Source organism: Hipposideros armiger, unplaced genomic scaffold (genome assembly GCF_001890085.2).
Source record: "Hipposideros armiger isolate ML-2016 unplaced genomic scaffold, ASM189008v1 scaffold_105, whole genome shotgun sequence".
Lineage (NCBI taxonomy): Eukaryota > Metazoa > Chordata > Mammalia > Chiroptera > Hipposideridae > Hipposideros > Hipposideros armiger.
The window spans coordinates 3,513,781-3,533,475 of NW_017731455.1; the positions used below are offsets into that span (position 1 = coordinate 3,513,781).

General features: G+C 44.0%; 1 protein-coding gene across 1 annotated transcript in view; it reads left to right on the top strand.

Annotated features, from left to right (window-relative positions):
- The window catches only part of CASP7 (caspase 7), a 34,582-nt gene extending 22,078 nt beyond the window's left edge, over nucleotides 1–12,504 (top strand). Inside the window, exons 3-7 of the mRNA XM_019646683.1 lie at nucleotides 5,362–5,495; nucleotides 5,867–5,995; nucleotides 6,924–7,099; nucleotides 7,477–7,606; nucleotides 10,945–12,504. Of these exons, the coding sequence (XP_019502228.1) occupies nucleotides 5,362–5,495; nucleotides 5,867–5,995; nucleotides 6,924–7,099; nucleotides 7,477–7,606; nucleotides 10,945–11,174 (799 nt within the window). The 3' untranslated portion in view covers nucleotides 11,175–12,504. The remainder of the gene's footprint in view (nucleotides 1–5,361; nucleotides 5,496–5,866; nucleotides 5,996–6,923; nucleotides 7,100–7,476; nucleotides 7,607–10,944) is intronic.
- Nucleotides 12,505–19,695: the final 7,191 nt, after the last annotated feature.

Consider the following 19,695-nt stretch of genomic DNA (forward strand, 5'->3'; position numbering starts at 1 on the left):
CCTGCAGGTGTCATGGAGAGCCATAAATCTCACACATGTACATGTACACAGGTACATTCTGGGCCAAGAACCAAGGGGCCCAAGGGCTCTGCCATGTAGAGAAGGGTGTCTGATAGGGTAGGGTGAGTTGGTGCTCTCTACCCTGCCCAGGAGTGGAACCAGCAGGACTCCCACTTCCATAGACTCTAGAAGTGGCTAGAGGACTTGAAACAAGCGTGGAGGTAGTAATGCAAGGTCAAAGCCAAGAGGGCCCATGGAATGGGCAGACAGGCTAGTGTGGAGGCCCTTGAATTTCAGAGGCTGTGAGCATCTCCAGGAAACGCCCAGGCCTGGCCTGAGACACTGCTTCCGTAGGTCTGGGGCGAGGCCCGGGACTCTGAATTTTAACAGGCGAGAACCACTGGACTCGGAGACTTGGTGCTTGGCCTTAGAATAAACCTGGGCTCTACCTCTGTCTAGCTTTGTGCTCTTGGACAAGCTCATTTAATATTTTTCTATAAAATGGGGTTACTGCCTCGCAGAGTTGTAAAGTTTACATGAGATGATATGAAAAGATGGAACTTATTATAACTATTATTGTTGTTATTATTGATACATCAAAGAGTAAGAAGTTTAAAAGGCTAGGGAGAAGGGATAACACCACAGTGGAAAACAGAAAAATGAGGTGTCTAGGGAGCTCTTTCAACAATTAGTACAAAAATGGAAGAATCCGGTAATCTTAGAAATAGGCCAGATCTTGAAGTCCATTTGCAGCAAGTGATTTTTAACTGTTAATAATTATATTTCAATCTTTTGAGTAATTAACTTATTCACAGATACTAACAAAGGAATACAGTCAAAATTCTTTCCCCCACTTTTTCCTGGCCCCCCAGAACACATTCTTTAATGATACTTAATAATATTAGTAGTCATAATATTTACTAATAATATTAGTAATAATAATTATTTACCATTTTCTCCATGCCGCCCATTGTTCTCAGTACTTTGTGAATATTAACTTGTTTACAGGCTCTGAAGCAGATGCTGTAATTTTGTCTTTTTTGTGAATGAGGAAACGGAAGCACAGAGAGGATAACTTGCCCATGATCACTGAGCTGTGTGTGGCGGAGCAGGGTTTTAAACCCAGACGGTCCAGCCCTGGAATACGTGGCTTGATCCGTTACATCATCCTTCATTTGTTACTTTATGCAAATACAAACAAATATAAAGATGTTACATTTTCCCCTCGTTTTTTCCCAAAAGGGAATTGTTCTCACTGTTCTGCCCTTTGGTTTTGGTCCATACGTAACACTACTTACTGTGGAAATCACCACACATCAGGACAGAGGGCTTCCTCATTCTTTTTATGTAATACTATGTGGTTTTGATTAAAGACCCAGCCCTTTATGGTCCAACCAGGAAGTGGAGACAGAACTGGATCTTTGTACCTGTCCTGCTGGTCCTTAGGGGAGTGAGGGGCTAATTGAATAAACGTATGTCTGCCAGCCAGGTCTTTTAATTGAGGGATGGTATTGAGGTTCAAATCTGGAAATAGAGGCAGGGGAAAAACGGGAAGAAAACTTGTCAGCCTGAAAGCATTTCCAAATGGTGTTAGATGTCACCCACAAAAGGAATACTTAAGCAACACAGTTCTCCCCTGTCCCTGCAGAATCAGCAACTAGAGGCTTCCCTAGAAGAGTTGCCTCTCAGAAATCAGTTCCCTCCTAAATGTGAGGCTTTATTTAACTAATACCTCTTGGAGCAGCCCTGCAACAAGAATTGGCCAAATGGACGTAATGCAATGCACTCGCAAGAGTCTCCAAGGGGGAAGGGGGTAAAAGACAAAATCCCCAGAAGCTGCCCCAAAGCCTGACAGCTGTTAGGTGGCACTCTAAGCTCTTGGAGTCCAATTCTAACAGAACGTGCCTGTATGCAGTGGACTTCACAATCCACTTTTTCTTTCCCGGTCCTTTCTCCCCAATGCCTTCTTGACAATTATTTCCTCCTTTCATTTATTTCTATCCAGGTTCATGTGTTAAGCTGATCACCAGGGTTTATTCCCCCAAAGTTAAGCTACAGCTGGAGTTTTGCCAAGGCCAGTGCCTCTTAGGAAAATGAATTCAATGCGAGTGAATTGATAATCACTCTCTTAATACACATCCGTGGTCTGGGAATGCCTGGGTTTAACAAACAGCTATTTTGGTTTGAAGGAAAAATTAATATTGACTGACTCAAATCCAGAAAGAAGAAGCAGATATTAAGTTCATTTTGAAAATTAAGAGTTTTAGGGTTAGGTTAGGTAAGGGGACTATTTCTTACCTCCTTTTTGAGATATTTACCAAGGATAAGAATCACATTTCATATTCAATTTTAAGGTACTTTTCACAACCATGGAAAATATTTTCTTTAAAGTATGCATATCTTTATTACCCTACTGTGTTCCTTTAAAAAAAAACAGTTAATTTTCCAAATTCTATTCTGATAGAAGCAGAGTCCAAGCCAGTTTGTCTCATAAAAGATGCTCAGTGGTTTTGTTTTGCTAATCATTGAGAATGGGCTAATGAATGCAGCTTAAAAACATCACACCTTGTTTATTCTTTGGTTATCGTTGTACAGTTTGTTTTAAAATTATTCATATTGCGGAAGATAGAAGTTGAATTTTATCTCTGAACAGGCTCTCATGCATAAATTGTCCTCCAGCCCTCCAGACTCAGTGCTACTCTTATTAGGGTCTTTGAATGGCCTTAAATGACTTACACCTGTCAGGAGCCAATGAGAGAATGCAGGTGAGGAGAGTTTAACAAGGTCCCAGCCCATAATAAGGATTGGCAAATGTTGATTGCTGTTATCAGATGACCTATCAAATGGGGATGATTATGCCCCTAGAGGTGTCAACTGAAGACCAAAGATTCTATATGCATAGGAGAGGCTGTGCACTGATATTTCAGCAGGGGTCATTGACAGTGAGGCAATAAGGAAGTCAGCCCTTCTCCTCCCCACATGGCATGTCCTTCAACAGCACAGAAACTCACTTTGCCGATATTTGACTTCTCTGAGCCCTTGTGGTGGCCTGGGAGGGGAGAAGGCTACATAGGAGTGCCTGCGCCCACCGAGTCCCCCATCTAATTTTGTGCCAGCCATGGAAGGCCCCATTTTCCAGGAGAGGAAGTTGATGCTCTGTGAAGGGCAGAGATTCACTGACCTAGGTCACACAGGTGGCTGGATGCAGACCCCTGTCTGACCCCAAGTCCAGCGCTCTTTAGAGCTGCCTCTCTGGGGGAGGAAGTGTGAACAGGAGCTGGCATCATCCTTGTAAACGGACAGCAATGAAGAGAGGGAAAAGTTAGGGGCACAGAGTCAGGATATGTCTCTTTTAAAAATAAAATGTCATGGAAGAAATTTGGCCTTATCAAAGTGGAGGAGAGGGTCATGTTGACGTTGAAAAATGGCAGTAAATGAACCTGAAAGTTCGTGCACAGAGGACATCTGTAACCTGGACCAAGCTAGGAGGAAGTAAAGGAAAAGCCATGTCCTTTCAGAGAGGGAGAAACTAACAGATAAGATTCAATGAAAGTTCAAAGTAAAACACCTTTGGACCCACAGCCATCAGGTAACACTTTCACTTCTTCCAACTTTTGATGAGAGCTTGGAGAGAATGGCGGACAAATCGTTCAAAATTCTAACACATCTTCAAGGGCACCGGGCTCTGGAATGCTGACATGGAAGTCTGAGGGCTAGGCGATGGTCCCACTTTGCCTGTCACTAGCTGGGTGACTTTGGACAACTCCCTGTCTCTCTGTGGACCTCAACTTTCAGATCCAAAAAATGAGGGAATAAGACTCCATTCATTCATTCATATAATACATTTTTAACCTAATTCCCCTGACTAGACTCTCTTGTGCAATATTTAACAAAAGTGGCAAGAGTGGACATATTTGACTTGCTCCTGATCTTAGAAGGAAAGCATTCAGCCTTTCATCATGAAATGTATTAGCTGTAGGTTTTTTATAAATGCCGTTTTCAGGCTGAGTTATTTCCGTTGTAATCCCAGTTTATTTAGCATATTTATCTTAACAGGGTGTTGGATTTTATCAAATGTTTTTTCGGCATAAATCAAGTTGATTCTATGATTTTTGTTCTTTATTTTATTAATATGATGGATTACATTAATTGATTTTTGGATATTAAGCAGCCTTGTATTCCTGGGATTAGTCATACTTGGTCATGATTTATAATCCCATTTATAGATTGCTAAATTTGACTTCTTAATATTCTGTTAAGGATTTTGCATCTATATTCACAAGGGATATTGGTCTCTAGTTTATCACAAATACTTATTGAGCAACTTCTGTGCCAGGCATTATTCTAGGTATTGGGGATTCAGCGATTTTTTTAGAACAATTAAAAAAAAAATGTCTTCTTTCATGGAACTTACATTCGAGTGGATGACTAGCAAGGATGCTACTATCCACTTGCATTTGACAATTTTTTCTCTTTCCTCTCAATGATACCCCATGTTCCAGCCTCAGCGCTTACGTGGTAGACTTTTGGTAAACTGGACATCAGTGTCTGGGGATTGCAAGGGGCCTGCTTTCTTTTTTATACATCCACATAGAAAAGGGCACACACTAATGAATTTTCACTGACACACCCATGTAGCCAGCACCCATATCAGGAACAAAATATGACCAGCACCTGAGATAGTCCTCATGCCTCCCACCATTGGGAAAACCCCCTCCAACTTCTAATACCAGGTACTGGTTTTCTGAACTTTATAAAAATGGAGTCGTACTATAGATACCCTTTTGCCTATTGGTTCTTTCACTCAGTATTGTATTTGTGAGATTCATTCCTGTGACTTCATGTTGTCATGGTTTGTTTATTTTCGTTGTTATCTAGTATTGCCTTGTATACATTGTATCCATTCTGTTGTAATTGGGCATTTGGATTATTTCCTGTTTGGGGCTGTTGACCACACAGTACCGCTGTGCACATGTGTGGATCTGTCTTTTGGTAAACATGTCTGCTCACTTTGGGGTATATACCCAAGAGCGGAATTGCCCTGTCGTAGGGTATATTTCAGTTAAGTTTTAGTAGATTCTGCAGCTTTCAACTCCAGGTGCTACACATGGTCACCAACACACAGTAGCCATTCTGGTATCACATTATGATTTTAATTTTCATTTCTCTGGCATCTCATAAAACTAAGATTTATGTTTCTTATAAATGTGACAATTAAACAGAGCCACCTGGTCACCCCAGGTGTTTTCTTCACAGAGTCTGCAGCTTTCTTGGGCACCCCTTTCATGCTGGTAGTAAAACCCAGGGGCCATTACTGTCCGAACTTCTTCCGCAGCCCTGACTGTCTTTATATCTTCACAGTAAGAAGAAAAATGACGCTGGGAAATCAATCAAAGCTACCCGGAGCCGAGAGCCTGCATATCAGTATAACATGGATTTTGAGAAGGTGGGCAAATGCATCATCATAAACAACAAGAACTTCAACAGATCGACAGGTTGGTGTTGTGGGCATGGGCTCCGCTTTCCTGTTCCCTCCCAGTTTCTTCAACTTGTGTTAAGACTTGTATAAGATGTTCAGCAGAGAATGCTGCGCCTGTCTGCTGTGGCAGACAGCCTCTCCGTAGATGGGATGCGCACGTCCAGGAGAAAGGGATGCAGAGAAACGGAACTTTCCATCTAAAGCCCCACCATGTGCATCAGCTGATGTGGGACTTGCAGCAAAGGGCTACGAATCAAGGGGAGCTATTTGGCCTTGACCGGAGCTGCGAGTTAGCCCTTAGCTGCACTTGGCCCCCGATTGGATGATGCCGGCAGACAGTGATCAGCCAGGGGTTGCTCATCATGAACTTGTGTTTGATTCCCACAGGTATGTCCGTCCGGAATGGAACAGACAGAGATGCTGACGCCCTTTTCAAGTGCTTCCGAAAACTGGGTTTCGACGTGGCCGTCTATAATGACTGCACTTGTACCATGATGAAGGATCTGCTGAAGCAAGGTGCGTGCCTACCACCTCCTGCCTCCGTCTTTTCCCTGCCCCAGCTGGTCGGAAGGATGCTTTCCCAGGACACAGGGATCGCAGCATGGGAAGCCTTTCCTTCCGCCGGGCCACTCCATACCTGTCTCCAGGGTATACGGGTCTCTTTCAGGAAACTTAGATCCCTCTCTCTAACAAGAGAAGAATATCAGCTTAGATGACAACAAGAGAAGTAGGCTCTCTATCTACAGAATGGCCTCAATTTCAAAAGGCTAATTCCTAGCGAGGTAACAAATCGATGTCGTTCTGCCCAGAACAGCGTTTAAGGGTAAACTTTTCTCTGGTGGCAGGTAGGGAAGACTAACCCCCGTGTACCTCAGCCCCTGAAAACCACCGTTCTGCTTTCTACCTCTATGAACTTGACTCCTCTAGGTACCTCTTAAGGGCAATCGTCAAGTATTTGTCCTTTAGTGACCGGTTTCTTTCACTTAGCGTGATGTTTTTTTAACAAATACTTGCGCAATACTTCTTATGTGGCCTGCATTCCAAATATGAACTCATCTATTAGGTGTATTGTTTCCGTTTTACAGACAAGGACACCAAGGCATAAAATGGCAAAGAAACTTGCCCAGTGTCACAGGCCTAACAAACAGCAGGGCTACCCGCTTCCACACCCCAAAATGCTGCCTCCCAGCAGCTGCCTGAATCCCTCCCACCCTTGAGGCCCCCTTCTTCATGAGGCAGCCTCTTTCTGGTTTCAGACTGAAAAGTCTAGACTATTCTCTCTCTCTGACTTCTCTCCCTTGGTCCTCCTTCTTGCCAGAGGGGTGCTCCTCCCCGTGAACACCCCTCTGTCTGTGGCAGCTGCCAGGCTGGAAGGGAATACTACATCTGAGGACCCACAGGACTTATATCTTAACTTTTCAGTGTTCAAATCGCTTGCTTGCAGCTTCTGAAGAGGACCACAAAAATGCAGCCTGCTTCGCCTGTGTCTTATTAAGCCATGGAGAAGAAAACTTGATTTATGGAACAGATGGCATGACACCAATAAAGGACTTGGCGGGCTATTTTAGGGGCGATAGATGCAAAACCCTTTTAGAGAAACCCAAACTCTTCTTCATTCAGGTAATCCAGGGTCTCAAAGCCAGTACAATTGAAAACTGGAAAGATTACCAAGTCACTTGGATGTATCATTGTTACAGATCTACGTGCTGTTTGAATTTGGGGGTGCAAATTTAGGTTTTGTTTTCCTACCTCTAAATGCTTGGCAGCTGTACTTGCTTCTGATCACAAATCATGGGTTTGTTTTTTTTTAAGACATCAGATACCTTTATTTGCTTAGCTTACTAATTCAGTTTAACACTCATTGAGTCATTCATCAGATTTATCATTGAGCTCCCACTACATGCCAAGCACAGTTCTAGGCACTAGGACTCAGCAGTGTCCTACACACAGTGTTTCTATTCCCAACTCCGTGGAGTGACGTCTGCTTTGATATTTAGGCGTGCCGTGGGGCAGACTTCGATGACGGGATCCAGGCCGACTCGGGGCCTATCAACGACCCAGATGCCAACTCCCAGTGTAAGGTCCCAGTGGAGGCCGACTTTCTCTTCGCCTACTCCACAGTTCCAGGTAACAAGTCCATTGTCTGCTAACTGGACCCTGCCATTCCACCGTCAAAATGCTGCAGTGCTGAACTACTGCACACCTAGTGCACACCGAGTGCATACAAGTGTTTGTATGAGCGTACAGCTCTGGGGATCAGAATTCCATCGTGGGTTGGCAGGGCTGCATTCCTTCTGGAGGCGGCAGAGGGGAGCCCTTGCTTTGTCCAGCATTTAGAACCTCCTGCATTCCTTGGCCGGTGGCCCCCTTCCTCCAGCTTCAGAGCCAGCAACTGCACGTCTCTCTGACCCTTTTTCGTTCTTACAAGGCTCGCTCTGACCACAGCTGGGAAAGGGTCTCCTCTTTTAAGGACTCGTATGATCAGATGAGGCCCGCCTGGATAATTCAGGCTAACCTCTCCATCTCGTTTCCATAAGCTTAATCACATCTGCAAAGTCGCTTTTGCCATGGCGTGTACATTCGGTCACAAGTTCCTCAGTTAGAATGTGGACGTCTCTGGGGGCCATTATTCTTTCTGCCTAGCACAGGGATATTTTCACTTTTTTCTCCAAGAAAGCAGAATTCTCTTACTATCAATGGTAATTAGAAGAACAAACGTTTCTATAGCACTTTTAGTTTGCAAAGTGTTTTTCATGTCTTTTTACCTCATATCATCCTTACGATAGCTATGTAGGTGGTTAGGAAAGGTGTTATTGCTTTTCTAATTTTACAGATAAAAAAAAAAAGCTTGGGTGAGCTTACCTGACGTGTTCAAGGTCACAGAGATTTCAGTACCTAGTAGAGGAATAGCTCTGACCAGGGTTCCTTTACACTGCAAGCTACATAAACGGGCAGCAGGAAATGCTAGTGATGAGCAGGCCTGCTCGCTATTCACCAAGCTCCGTGTTTGCCTGAGTCAGGCCAATGGAAGGCCTTCCTTTGTTTGGGGTAAAAGCCATCACTAAGTGAGAACTCTCCCAGCTATAGTAGAAGTCTGTCAAGTGCTTGACACAGAGGGATTGGTTATAGCAAATAGGTCAGTGTGTTTGGAAAACCATCTCTGGCAGGACCTACAGATGGCATGTTGTGAGAATGATAGCTTCACAAATTTTAAGGATTGTTTAAGAAAATAATTTGGCCTTCCTGCTCTTGAGAGGGAAGCAGTGTCGTTGGGGCATCTATCTGTAAACACACCCAGTGGTAGGATTGTAGGTGCTCTGAGCAGGGTCTGGGGGAAGGAAAAGAAGAGTGAACTCTCAGGAGGCAGGTGAGACAGGGTTTCTTAAAAAAGAAGAGCTGCTATAACCGAGAAAAATCAAACAACAGGAAAGGGAGATGGTTTACCAGATAGAGTACTGAGGGGTCAGTTGCCCAAAGCAATGGTAAAACTCAAAAGGCTAGACCACAGGGTGCGTTCGTCAGCTCAAGCAGCTATAACAAAACAAAACATGAACGAGGGGGCCTAAACAACAGAAATATATTTCTCACAGTTCTGTAGGCTAGGAGGTTCAAGATCAAGGTGCTAGCCAGTTTGGTTTCTGATGAGAGCTCTCTTCCTGGCTTGTAGACGACTGTGTCCTCACGTGGCAGAGAGACTGAGAGAGACAGAGGTTACAGCACAGGGTGTGACAGGGCATTGGCAAGGTGCAAACCTGGACAGGTAGGCAGAGAGCCGCATTGTGGCGGGCCCTGCATGCTGTGCTGAGCAGTCTGAACTTCACCTTGATACAGAGTGCAAGGGAACTATTTTTGGTAGGAGAGTCACAGGCTGAGATCTGCGTGTTAGAATAGTTACCTCGGAGACCATGTAGGACAGGGGTTAGAGAACATGAACGCAGGGGCAGTAACGAAATGGAGGTGGTAGTACATATCTCGCCTCAGCAGGGTGTTGTATTGAATGAGGTAACTTGCGTGACACTCCCCCACGTGAAATGCATTGTCATGCTGCTTATGCCACCGTTGCTCGGGTCTTCGTGCTGGGAATTGTCCATACTGTGTGCTGCAGGAAAGGATTCCGAGTGCACCTCAATCGCGTTACACAAATAGGTTATTTCTGCTTTTTATACATTTATTCAGTAACTGATTGTCATAAATGGCAATATGATGACCCAATTCTCATCAAACCGGTTGTGCCTAGTGGACAGTGAGAAGAAGCACAGCTCATCACGTAAACCAAATATACAACTTCCTGTTTCTCACTGTCCTTGAAAGGTTGGGTATGGAGGTGGCAGGACAGTCCCTGCCCCAGACGAAAACTCCAGTCAGTCTGTGGCTTTGCTGCTCGTGCTAAGAGATTAGACAACACTGTGGTCATTTTTAAAGTCACAGTCACAGTACTTAACCAGGTTGTCCAGTCTGAGACAATAACTAAAACCCCCCACCTGACTTGGCTTTAAATTTCTCCCGATTCCAAATCAGCCCTGCTCTCAGGCTGAGGTGCTACGGGGCCTTGATCCTTCAGTTTTCTCATATCCTTTCCCTTTTGCCAAATCCGTGTTTAAACTCTCCCAAGCTCAGAGAGGGAGGGAGGCAAGTTAAGGTCCCGTGGTCACCTGACCTTTTGTGCCCTGGACCACTAAGATGATCAAAGCTGGTGCTTTCCTCCTGGGCATTTTCATGAGTCCCTGGGTTACCTGGGGTCCACTTCTTGGCCCTTGGATTGGCTTCTGCTTTCCTGGTTGTGCATTGTGGGCATCCTCCAAGGGACTTGTCCAGCCTCTTCCTGTTGAGGTCTCCTTGCCCCTTCAAGAAACCCTGTTGGACAGGACCCAGGGCAAACCAAGAGCCAGCTTCCTCTACCATGGACCATGTGTGGTCCACAAAAAGCGCACCCCTCCCCCTGCTGTGCTGGCCCTCCCCGGGCAGCAGACTCTCCTGGCTCTGCCCCAAGGCAGTTGGTCAGTCGCCTCTTGCCTCTAGATTTCTTCAGCAGGAACCAGCCTCTAGTCCTCCCTCAACAGCAGGACCACCTGTGAAAATCCTCTGCGGTCCCCTGCAAACTCCCCTCCCGAGGTTTGGATTCGAAAGGAGCACTCACCCCAAAGGGTGCCGAGGAGGTCCAGAGCTATGGAGTGGTTCTCCGGCGTTTCCTTTGGAAAGCTCCCTGTGCCAACTTGTCTCATGCTCACTTAGGCATCTGACAGGTATCCATTCTGGAACACCAAAGCATTTGTTGAGCAATCCTCTAATTCTAAGATGTTTGCTCTCTGAGCACACCAGCACAATCCTCGTTAGGGACTTGCATGCATAGTCGAGTGGAATAATTTCAGAAAAGCCCCAAGCCCCAAGAGCTCCTTCTCAGGGCTGGGCGGAGCCTCGGCCAGCCCAGCTCATCTTCTGATCTTCTCTTTCCTCTCCTGTTCAAGGCTATTACTCCTGGAGGAACCCAGGAAGCGGCTCCTGGTTTGTGCAGGCCCTCAGCTCCACCCTGAACGAGCACGGGAAAAGCCTGGAGATCTTACAGATCCTCACCAGAGTGAACAACAGGGTGGCCAGGGACTTCGAGTCTCAGTCTGAAGACCCACGCTTCCACAAGAAGAAACAGATCCCCTGCCTGGTCTCCATGCTCACCAAAGAGCTCTACTTCTGCAAATAACCATTCCAGGGGTGCACTCCAGCTGAAAAGCAATTGCTCGTTTGTTCATGAGTCAGGCTTTTTTTTTTTTTTCTCTTGAAATATACAGAAATTTTAATTTTAGGAAAATTTATTGATTGAAGGAAAAAGAAACTTGCTGGTGCTGTCTTAGGTTCTCTGGATTTTCAAAGACTTTTTTTTTTTTTTTTTACAATGGTATCTATTTGATGATGTTGTAATTTCCTCTGAAGATTATTTTCTGGTTGTATTTTTTTTGGTGTTGTCGCACTTAATACATACAACAAAAATGACCTCCGCAGATGACTCTCGGCTGTGTCCAGTGTGCTTGGTAAATCGTCACATTCCTATTTGTACCTGGCAAAGAGAGTTGCAGTGCTTGCCAAAACACAGCCGAGGGGCTGTGCAGTCCCCTGTATCGCAGAAAGTGGGTATTGAGTGTGATTTGAGTGATTTTTCAGTGGCTTAGGGCAGATTCTCGAGCAGAAATTCCCAGAGAAGTTAGAGAGGAAAATAATGTAATGATTCTAATAAGTACCAGTCAGGAAAACAGAAACCATTCTAGGTGTTTCAGTAGAGGGAATTTGCTAGAGGAAATTGACTTATGTAGATGATAAAAGAGAAGCCAAATAAAAGGAAGCTGTTACCACTGAGGGCTGTGAGGAGGTGTGGTTCCCTGAGACCTGAAGCTAGGGTCATCCACAGGAGCGGGAACCTCGCCTGGAGAGAGCTAGGCCCACCAAGGAGTTATAGAAAATGGAGCCATGGCAGGGACCAAGCCACTGCCTGAGATGGGACAACACCAGATATCTGAGTCAGACGTGGAGAAATATCCTGTCTTCACTTCTGCCTTTGAGTCTTTCTCCAGCACCTTACCCTTCCAGCCCCACCTGGAATCCAGCTAACAAGGGCCCTGGGAAGTGTAAGAGCAAAGAAAGAGATAGTGAGGCAGGGGAGGAACAAGAAGTGGATATAAGACTGCCCATAATGTGAATAGACGTCATCACATTCCATGATGTTCAACAATCCCTCCATTCAATCATTTATTCATTCACTTCTCAGATAATCTACGTACGAGTATTGCCTGCCATGTGCAAAATAATCTGTTTTAGTTTTTAAGATATACCTGGAACTTTTTAAATTATTCCAAGCCTTATCCTCAGTAAATTTTGTGTTACCTCTACTTCTGTAAATTAGGGAAAGTTTATGGAAAGATTTTTGCTTTCAAAGTCATGTTACCTTTTTAATTCTTGGTAAATTACTATGCTATTCTCCGAATAACTGGTTAGCAAACAAATGTGTATATTTATTGATTAAAATGTGGTTCTTAATTCCTAGCCTGCTCAGTTTGTTTTCCTTTTGCAGTATTTTACGGCAGTTGAGAAAATGAGAAAACAGGATAAGACTCGACCTCGACACAAAATACAATTCACATTTCTTTTGAAGCTAGAACACTGAGAAAACAATAAGCAATCATTTTGGAAGCTGAAACTCTTCATACAAAAGCCTAATCAACTTATGAAACTGTTTGTGATGGGCTGCCATTTATTAATTTGGCGACAAAATCAGATGGTGTAAAAGTATCTTCTTTCACTAGGAAAACTAGTCAGGGCCAGTGTGTATTCGACTTGTCCCTGGTTTCCTGCCATGTAAAATATACCAAATGTTCAAAATTTAAGTGGAGATCATGAATCAAGAATGAGCAAGCATCTCTCCTACTTTTCCCAGAATTCACAGGCTGTTCTGTGGAAAATAGACTATCAAAATTCCGTATCATAGAAATGTGCCTAAGTGTATTGTAATTTGAAGTAAAAATCATCGCACTCTAGTTATTTGCCTTGGAAGCTTTTAGTAAAGAGAAATGACCCCAAGTGTCAGTGTTATTTATTTTTTTTTAATAATTCTCTGACCAGTTATAGGCATTTGGTTTATAAATAATGAACATTACCTCATGTCCCTTGGTCCGGAGATATAAATCACTGTTCAGAAAAAGCCTTTATCCTTGACTTCTTCATGGGGCAGACACTTGTTTACCAAAATTGGAAGTCCTATTCCAAGTATGTGTTCAGTCACACACCTGCGTTCTTAAACTTTCTGACCTTGAATAATCTGAAATTCTGATGACAAGTTACCCAAAAGGAGAACTCCATCCAGGTGGATATACGTTCCTAGTTGTCATTCTTATTTGGAGCTCAAGCCCCCCTCTTGCCAGAGTAACAGGAAGAGCCCTGTTGTCATCTGAGGAAGACAGTGCAGGTCCGTGGTGACATAATGGGCTTAGATCTGTGTTTCTCTGTTTTTTCTCAAGGTGCCACTCACCTATTTTAGTGTCAGCATTAGGCCTGCTCTCAGGTTTTTCTCTGAGCACATTCCCCTGAACCATCATAAGCCTATTGTGTTTATAAACGGCCCCAAGTAGGTCTCAAAATAAAGTGCTGGGGTTCAGTGTATCTGTGAGGTTTACAGCCAAAAGGAAACCAAGCCACTCTGTGAGAAAGAAAACAATGTCCACTGACAGGGCATGGACACTGGTTGACAAATCTTTTTTTTGTCCCGTCTTGCAGTGTGTCATCTGAAATCTTTTGTCCAGTTACTCTGGCTACCAAGGATTACCTTCTGACTTCCTAGGAGCACACCCTTCCATCTATCAATAGCTTTTTATCTGTCAGGCCCTTTTCCAGCAGACACCTGGCTAGGTGAGAAGCTCCGGTGGACACCAGTGTAAAGCAGCAGTTCACCTGTGTATTAGGCAAGGTAACACATATTCATAGTATTAACCAGGTATCACTAATTTCTGAAGGAATGTGATCCTTAACAGTTCTTCAAAGATATGCAAAGTAAAGGGCTCTTTGACACTTTGCCTTGTAAATATTTTAGCATCTTATCACACCCAAGTGTGCACAGTGACATCAGCATCCCCTGGGAGCTTGGCAGAAATGCAGACTCTCAGGCCCCACCCCGGACCTACTCGAAAAGAATCTGCATTTTAACCAGATCCCCAGGAGATCCATGTGCTCATTACACTTTGGGAAGCTCAGTTTGGAGAGCAAGGATCACTTGTTTACACATTTTTGCTTCCCCTCTGTGCTGCACATGGAGCTGATGAAGTACATACTTAAAAAGAATTAGTGAAAGAACATACATGTTTTGGAGCTTTCGTGGAAGACATGTTTTCAAACATCTCTGAACCTTCAGCAAATCCTCTTGTAAAGCTACGTGATGCCCTTAATTTACATAGTATACTTTCTATGCCTTTCTCCATTTTAAATGAGCCTTCTGCTGAGCGATGTAATGGGATTGTTTATATGTTCTCAAAGTTTCCACAAATGTGAAGTGCAGCCTTTAAAATGTCTTCATAAACAGAACGGGATTAAGGGAGCCATTCCTTGCACATTTTCGTTGGCGGCAGGCGTTGTTATGCATTGAAGCCACAGAGTTTGTCTCTTCCCATCTATCCTTGGAGCCAGGGGACATCAAGAGAATTATTCTCTTTCCCTGCCAGTGTACCCGCAGGCCGTAGATCACCCTTTTGATACACCTCAGAGCTTTGTTTAGGATCAGATGGCAAATAATTCTTTTTGATTCAAATCATGAACACAGACACACCAAGAACACATTTGGAAGGCCCCAGCCACTACACAGTCCTGACGCAGCCATGCAAACTCCACTCGCTTGCAGGGTCATCCATGATTAACCCTCTAAAAATACATGATCAACATTTGAAAACACAAAAGCCAAATATGATGAGTTGGCTTTGGTGTGACTATATGGCACTATAAATATTTATGGAACGACAATTTTCTAATAAATTTGTTTTAAGCATATAAAAGCCAAACTCTGCCAAAAGATTTAAATTTAGAAGGTGCATAGGGTTATGGCTGCAATGCCTAGCTTAAAACACTCAAAATGTAGGTAACAAAGATGATGATGATGATGAGATGGCTACGACAATGATGCGAAGTTTATGGAAAGGACAAGAATAGAAGATGCTCCGCTACACCCTCCACTCACTCTTTTTGCTTCAAGGACTGTTTCCTTGATCACATCTAGTCAGTGCCTTTCAAGTTGAAGTCTCTCAGAAATGCAGGGATTATACCAATGATTGGTTTATGCACCAAACATTTAAACAGCCCTAGTAAATGGGGGGGGGGGGCGGAGGGGGGCTAAAAAGATAACTAAGAAATGATGCTTTCCCCAGAAGAGGGAAATACATCACTCTAGTAAAATAGTGGGTGTAGCAGAGTTGTGTGTACATTACTCTGAAATACAGTTGAGAGGATGCCCCCCTCTGCTTGGGGATTCAAAGAGGGGTTTTCCAGAAGAAATATCAAATCCTCTTCTATGTTAGCCTCCCAACAAGGCTGAGGAAAAGCAGAAGAGAAAGGGAAATGAACGAAGGTCAGCAGGTAGATGGTTCCTGTACTCTAGTGATTCTCAAACTTGAAGGTGCCTGAGAATCCTGGAGGGTCTGTTAATGAAATGGATTCCTGTGCCCAAATCACCCCTGTTGTAATTCAGTATTTCTGGGGTAGAGACCAGTAATCTACACATTTAACAAGCCTGCCTGAAGGTTCTGATGTAAGTGGTCCTAGGACCACATGCTTATACTGATACCCAAGGTTCCCTTGCAGAGCAGCATGAGTGGCAGCAACGTGTGAATTAAACAGCTGGGAAAGACCACCAAACGGCCAGCAATGCATTGATTACTCACAGACCCCATGTCTTATGAGTTTTAGCTGCTACTACAAATTACCATGGACTAGGTGGCTTAAACAACTGTGCTGGAGGCTGGGAAGTCCAAGTTCAAGGCATTGGCAGACTCAGTGTCTGGTGAGAGCCTGCTTCCTGGGTCACTGACTTCACCTTTTTGCTGGATCCTCACATGGCAGAGGGGTGAGGGAATGGTCTGGGATGTCTTTTATATGTACACAAATCCTATTCATGAGGGCTCCACCTCGTCACCTACTCACCTCCCAAAGTCCACACCTCCTAACACCATCACGTTGGGGATTATTAGCATTTCAACATAGGAGTTTTGGGAGGACATGAACTTGCAGTCCATAATGCGCAACTAGCCATCCAACCCCCAGTTTGGCAAAGGATTGAAGGCACAGAAGTGCTCAGAACTAGAGAACTCTTGCCCATGAACTTCCAGAGCCTGAACAGGAATGTCGAGGCCAGGGCTACTTTTGAGGAAGTCTGTGACGTGTGAGGGAGGAGCAGACCAGCAGACAGCTTGCAATGCGTGGGTCCAGCTGCCCCGGCTTCTCCAGCTGGTGTCAGCAGGCACACCGCTTTCCTTTTCCTCTCAAATCACTTAGGCAATCATTTCTAAACAAGATGGGACACTTATGGCTTTCCAGTACCAAGTAGGTACCTCAATGCCAAATGCTCCCTTTAACAATATCACTGGCATTTTTAAAGGAACGTTTCGCTGCAGATGACTTTCATAATTAGTATTAACTAGATTACTATTAAGTAGGGAAGGGAAAAAAATGACTCTCAAGTGAATGTTTTTTATGCTAGGGTATAGGATCAACTCTTAAAAAGCTTAGGAAAATCAGCTTTTGCAAATTATCTTTGCTGAGCCTTCCAGCTGTATTAAGAGCTGACAGTTTTTTAAGCACTGAGATGAAAGAGACAAAGTCTTTTTCTTTCGTGTTGCTAGTTACAATTTTGCTTGACATTAGAAGCCTGCTTGCCTCTTGAGACATTTGCCAGCACACATTAATTACACAAATATTTACAGGCTGCAAAAGCACAGGGGCAGCTTATACCAAAAAAGATATGGAACACTTGAAAAAAAAAGCTTCTTTGACACATTATATTTGTGGCCAGTTACCCAGCATCAGCATAAACTATTTGCCCCTTCCCCTCAGCAAACGTGTTTAAAGAACATTGTCCCTGGGTTGATTTAGTGTTTACTTGGCTGGCAATGGCTGCTGAAGTTTTTCTTCAAGAGCTTTGTGGGTGACACTTCTTTTTTTTTTTTTCAGGGTTAAAAATAAGGTTTCCAAAAATACATGTGCATCTTATAGATTGCTGTATTGTCAACACGTTTCATCTTCCAGGCCACCCACATGGCATGGAAGAGGTTTATCCTGTGGTTATTCCAAATCTCAGGAGCTTCAGAGAACTCACTTGAACGAGCTGGAGAAGCAAAGCCCCAACGCTCAGTGCCATCTTGCTCTCCTGCCATGCTAGTCAAGAGCAAAGGCTCTGGAGTCATAGCCTCGGTCAGATCCCAGCTTTGGCACTTCCAAGTTATACGATCTTGAGGAATCTCTCAAGCTCTCTAAACCTCTGTTTCTTCATCTTAAAACAGAAAGAGTTCTATGTAGGTGTCTAGGAAATGGTGCCTACCTCCAAGGGTCTTGTGAACAGTAAGTGAGGTAAAGAGCACAAAGCACTTAGAACAATGCCTGCCTAAGAAAGTAGCGAACAGTGTTTGATTGTGTTTTTTAAACCAACCTGACCTAATAAATAATTTAGACCACAGGAAGAAGATTAGGAAGGGGAAAAAAGGGAAGTGCCAGAAGATTCTAATACACAGAAGAGGCTCTGTCTGAGGATAACGGCGCCAAGGAAAAGAAAGAACGTGGGCAGGAGCTAAAGCTGTCATGTTGCTGGGAGATCATAGGAAGGCAAGCAAATGGCAGAGCCACGAGCCTAAGCTTCAAACGAGGAGTGGGCCCTAAGTGTACAGATGTCCCACAGGGTGGGGGGCCCGTTAAATTGCAGTTTTGGAAAGAACGACAATTTTCTTACTGTAAGTACATCCCAAATATTGCTCAGTTTAACTGAGCGTTCTGCTGTGGTGCAGTTATTTTTTACTGCTTTGCTTTGCTTTGTTTTGTATTATTTTGTTAGTTTGTTCATTTGTTTTCCTCAGCTTGGCCACCCCAGCCTAACTCTGCTGACCACTGCTCCAGCTACCACACCTCCTGTTGGCCCCGAATGCCCACCGCACAGGGTTGTTGGGAAAGTGCTGCAAATAATGAGTGGGAAAGGCTTTGCAAACTCTAAAGAACTGTAAAATCAAGTAAAGAGGCGTTTCCTTGGGTGGGTGTTGTTATGAAAACTCTAAGTTAGAAAGCAAAAGCCAGGTTTTTGTGAATTTAAGATGTATGGAAAATTCCAAGGAGTCCAAGGAGTTTATTCAGAAGGGAAGTTCTAGAGACCCTACTGAGAGGAACTACATGGGATGCTTCTCACCTGTGGCTATACCTTAGAATTACCTGGAGGTCTATTCCAGGCCCAATGCCCAGGCAACACCCTAGACCAACTAAGGATCCCTGAGGGTAGGACCAGGAATCAGCGCTGTTAAATCTCTCCATGTGATTCCAATTTGCAGTCAAGCTTGTGACCCCGTGGTAGAATACACATGGAGAGGGGTAGGCTGAACAGCTTAGAAACTTTGGAGCCTGCAGAGAGTCCTAACGGATAGACATGCTCTTTAGTGAGAATGGGTATAAGAAGGGGATAAAGGAGAGAGAGAGAGAGAGAGAGAGAGAGAGAGAGAGAGAGAGAGAGAGAGACAGAGAGAGACAGAGAGAGAGAGAGACAGAGAGAGAGACAGAAATTATAAAAACAGATATATTCCATCTGCTTCAAAAAAAACCTTAAATGTTAAAACATTTGAAAATAATGCAGAGGGTGCCAAAAAATGTATATACATTTTAAGAAGGAAAGAACTGTATTAAAATTATAATATTCAATATACTCATACCAATAACAAAAGATGAATACAAGTCATGTGTATACATTTTTTTGGCACCCCCAGTATATGTACCAAGGGCAAATGAGTATGGCTATTTTTAAAACCAGATGTGGATGTGTGCTAGAAGCACTGGATTAGGTAAGAATACCAGGTGAGAAATTCCTATAATGAATCAATCAGTACCTGACAGCCACATACCCAGTGGAACAGCAGGCCCTCATTTGAGAAGGCAAAAGATCCATTTGTGATTGAAAAGGGGCTGTGTTGGAGGATTTATACTTTCAGTGGAATCACAGTTGGTTCATAATTTCTCTTCTAAGTTATGACAGGACTTGTGGGAGCTGAAGACCAATTTCTCTTTCAGGCATAAAGATATAAAAGGTGTGGGTGGTTATGTAAAACTGCACTAATTAGCGTTCTGAGAAAACCACACCTACATGAGAAGCCATCACTTCTCTTTGACTAACCATGGTAGACAGCTAAATGAAAAAAATATACAGTAATACCTTGGTTTGCGAACATAATTCGTTCCGGGAACAAACTACTCGTATTGCAAGACATCACTCGTTGACCAAGTTAAAATGTATTAGACGCCTGCGATGGCGTAGGCTGCAGCCCCTGCTGCAGTGGGTTGCCATGGGCTACCGTGTGTAGCCAACAGCCAGCATGAGTGGCCAGCAGCCAGCGTGAGCGGCCATCCAGAAGCCGGCAACTGATCTGCCTCACCCGGGAAGAGCGCAATGATGGTGCCAACTTGGGCCAGTGAAGCAACGTCCTCCACAACTAGACTGAAGAACAAAAAAA